Source organism: Cryptomeria japonica, chromosome 9, assembly GCF_030272615.1.
Source record: "Cryptomeria japonica chromosome 9, Sugi_1.0, whole genome shotgun sequence".
NCBI lineage: Eukaryota > Viridiplantae > Streptophyta > Pinopsida > Cupressales > Cupressaceae > Cryptomeria > Cryptomeria japonica.
Window position 1 is genome coordinate 686,572,896 of NC_081413.1, and position 3,995 is coordinate 686,576,890.

Sequence of the window (3,995 nt, forward strand, 5' to 3'; positions counted from 1 at the left end):
AGCAGAGGAGAGCCAAGTTGGGTTCTTACAGAATTGAGTATGAGAGGCACCTAACTGTACTACAAATGAATCATACATAGGGGAAAGGACCCAGTAGTTGTGCACCCTAACTTCGCGCTTCTCAAAATCCTACTTGGAAATTTCAAATCACTCCGATTTTTTTATAGCAGCTTACTTGGCAAGTCCCCTGCTTATAACTAAGGTTTCACGGCCACATCATCAAATATGATGCCACATCAGCATGCTTTTTGCCAAGGTGTCCAAAACAGCCCCAAAAAAAAGTGAGACCAATAGGCGTGCAAAAGAGACCCCAATAGTTGTGCAGCTGATATGGTATTACCTGATTGGTTACTTTTTACAATATTAGTACATTTCTTAACAACTATTGGTACATTTCCTAACAACTGTTGGTACATTTCCTAACAAAAATTGATATTTTTTGTTTCAAACAATAGGTTTTATTTGTTCAATTTTTGGAACAAAAGGTATCAACAACCCTCACAACAATTGGTACATGCTCAACTACTCGGTCCTTTCCCCTAGCTTACCTTGTAGAATTTGAACATGTATGAGGACCTCGTCAATCCCGACGGCTGTTAATGACTAAAGTGATTACATTTATTTCTTCTCAAAGATGATTGAATTTTGAACTTCAGAGTTAATAGGTACCGCCCTAATCATCGCAAATGTACGTGGACTGCCTTAAGAAGATTCAATGAATGTGGACTACCTTAAGAAGATTCAATGAATGTGGACGGCCTTTATAGTGCGATTCATTACAGGAATTTTGAGAAAAGCATTTTTTTATCAGATAAGTTCATCCCAAGTCATTTTCCCTTCCCTCTTGCGTTGCAATGTCGTCACAGCTTACGCCGAGCAGGATTATTACCTATATAAATCCATAACCCCCTCCTCCTTCCAAATTGAAAAACTCTGTTGGCTGGGTAACAATATCAATTATCAGCTGTAAAAATGGCGAAGGCATGGTTTTACAAGGAGTATGGATCTGTAGACGTCCTGCAATTTGGGGAAATCCCAAGTCCAAGTGCAGGGCCTGGGCAGGTTTTGATTGAAGTTCGCGCAGCTGCTCTCAATCCTGTGGATTTCAAGTTACGCCGATCACGCAGCGGGGATACCCCGTTTCCTGTATAGCCTACTCAATCAAATCCTCGTTAATTTGTTTACTTACGCTCTAAAATTTTGTTTTCGATTTCATTAACTAAAAATTCATAAAACATACATTTTGATTCGCAGGTGGTGCCCGGCGCTGACGTGGCAGGAGTTGTTGCTGAGGTGGGCCAAGGCGTCTCCAAGTTTAAGAAGGGCGACGAAGTTTACGCTGACGTTCTCAAAATTACAGAGGGAGTCCCTAGGCAGGTGGGCACTCTGGCGGAGTACACGGTGGCAGAAGAGCATCTGTTGGCATTGAAGCCCAGCAATTTGTCTTTCGAGGAAGCCGCCAGTTTGCCGCTTGCGCTCCAAACTGCCCTGCTGGCGTTCGACACCGTTAATTTTCAAAAGGGGCAGAGCGTGTTTATTGTGGGAGGCGCAGGAGGCGTGGGCACCCTGGCCATCCAGCTGGCAAAGCATGTTTTCGAAGCTTCTAGAATTGTTTCCACTTCCAGCACGGGAAAAGTGGAGTTTGTGAGAAGCCTGGGGGCAGATCTGGTGGTGGATTACACCAAGCAGAGCTACGAGCAAATAGATGAGAAATTCGATTTTGTTTTCGACACCATAGGTAGGATTACAATTTGTTTTCTTTTATGGTTTGGATGAATCGGAGAGGGTTTTGAAGAAAAAATTCTGAATCATTTTATGTTTACAGGGGAATCGTTTAAGTCTCATGTGGTTGCAAAGGATGAGGGTAAAATTGTGGATATTGCGACATTTCCACCGCACCAGAAAGCAGTGAACGTGTTTGTGAAGCCCAAAGGCAGCGATCTGGAAAGGGTGGGCAAATACATAGAGAGCGGGAAACTGAAACCTGTGATCGATCCAAAAAGCCCGTATGCTTTTTCTGATGTTGTGGAGGCATTCAAACACCTGGAGAGCGGGCGAGCGAGAGGAAAGATTGTGATTTCCCCCATTGACTGAATGTCCTTTGTGTACATAAGGTGCGAGTGATATGTGAATAACGTATCTGTATTGATGCACTTGCGCCTTGTCAGAGTGCAACGCTTGTGTGGATATTTAAGTAGAACGGACTGTAAATTGAAGTTCGTCTCTGATAGCAATCCTTACAATAAGACAATAAATTGGGGTCCATGATGTTGTCATAACTTGTCGTGTACACATCAGATTGTTGATGCCTACACTTTCAGATTTACAGTCAGATTTACACTTTCAGATTTAGTCTCATAATCATGTTAAATGTATGAATTATGTCTATGTTAGATTTGTTAGTTTAAAAACGAGCAGAGAAAACACATAATAATGAACAGAAAACAGTAGAAAGAATAATAGACACAACAAAGAACTCAAGACACAAGATTAACGTGGTTCACCACTAAGTGGCTATGTCTACCAGAAATGCAGGGAGGATTCTTATTAACTAATATCCAATTACACAGTACATTATGTATGGGCTGCACACAACCATTTATATAAACATATCAAATATGAAATGAAGAGTCTTCTGGGGGAGACAAACAACCATGTGACTGTTGGGCTTCATATACCCAACAATCTTCCCTATGAAGTCCAACCGGCACAGCCTGTAACATTCCCTGCATCTCCATTCCAAGGCTCATACTACAACCAGCTCTTGAGAAGATTTTAATATCGCCAAACTCTGTTCATGAACAGTGCGAATTAATCTTCTCCAAGTCAGATCAGAGTTAAAAACATATTCTCTAACTACTTCATCCGGTAATCCATAATCAGGAACACTACTATCAACAGATGCATAATACACTCCTCCATCAAAGTCTCTTGTTCTTGTGCTCCCCCGTAATAGAATATCTAGAAGATCACCATTATCAGATTTTAATACCCAATTATAAAACTCTCGTACAGGTGTGAATAGCCTACAAACATCACTCCCAATTCTCATGGTTGCCTCACTGAATGAATTTGTTGTATTTTGTGTAGAAACTTGTGCAGTACCTGCAATCAATGCATTCCACTCCGCCTCTATTTCTGCAATTTGGAGCAATAAATCATCACTCTTTTGTTCTTTTTGAATTCATTTTCCTCAAAGACCTTATCCTCAACCTTTTCGAAGTCTTCTGGATCTTGCATAGCCTTGAGCCAAAGGCTCTCTCCCGCCTCCATGAGCTCTATAATCCCTGCGCCCCTGGGATATTCAATCTCCAGGCACCTTGAAGCCTCTTGTGGATTCTTTCCACCAAAGAAAGGCTTTCCTATCAACAAGGCACACATTTTTGTGAGGAAAGAGTCCTCAGTTAGGAGCTTCCCATCACTTTCCTCTTGCTGAAATACGGTCTCTTCAGAAAAATCTCATTCTTTCTCAAAGTTATCTTTTCCAATATTCATGATGCGACACAAAACCATCAACTTCTGGTCCATACAAATCAGTTTGTCAGTGAGTAGGAGATTCTCTTCCTTCAACCTCATAAATTTTTCTTTTTCATAATCCTCCTGAGTCTTGGTCTCAACCTCATCAACTTCATCCTCACTTGCTTCAACATCCTCCTCTTCAGCATCCTCTTTTTCAGTCGAATCAAGAAAATCTTCAAACAACGAATACTTCAAACCCTCTTCTTCTTCAGCTGAAGTCTCCTCATTTTTCCAGCGATCCCACCAATGAACATGGCGTTTTGTTTTAACTTTTGCTTGCACAATTTTACTCTCCACCGAGTCTAAATTTGCAAGAAAATCTTCGATGACTGGATCGGTGTCTTCATCTTTTGGCTGCCTTTTAGCCTTCTCGAGAAACTAACAATTTCTTTTGACGTGGCCTCGCTTGCCACAATACTAGCAACTAATTTCTCTAACTTCGAACTTCTGCATCTTCTCAAGAATTTTCAATCCTT

General features: G+C 41.3%; 1 protein-coding gene across 1 annotated transcript; it reads left to right on the forward strand.

Moving 5' to 3' along the window:
- The first annotated feature begins 824 nt into the window (after nt 1-824).
- On the forward strand, nt 825-2,352 carry LOC131073949 (2-methylene-furan-3-one reductase). The gene is made up of 3 exons (XM_058010478.2): nt 825-1,146; nt 1,255-1,738; nt 1,826-2,352. Exons 1-3 carry the CDS (start codon nt 973-975, stop codon nt 2,092-2,094), a joined length of 927 nt encoding a protein of 308 aa, XP_057866461.1. The 5' UTR covers nt 825-972; the 3' UTR covers nt 2,095-2,352.
- Nucleotides 2,353-3,995: the final 1,643 nt, after the last annotated feature.

What these genes read in the sequence shown, in the direction of transcription:
- LOC131073949 (XM_058010478.2), top strand. Translation starts at nt 973, where the DNA reads ATGGCGAAGGCATGGTTTTACAAGGAGTATGGATCTGTAGACGTCCTG. An exon ending in GCGGGGATACCCCGTTTCCT is followed by an intron (nt 1,147 to 1,254) that starts GTATAGCCTACT and finishes TTTGATTCGCAG; the next exon opens with GTGGTGCCCGGCGCTGACGT. An exon ending in TTTTGTTTTCGACACCATAG is followed by an intron (nt 1,739 to 1,825) that starts GTAGGATTACAA and finishes TTATGTTTACAG; the next exon opens with GGGAATCGTTTAAGTCTCAT.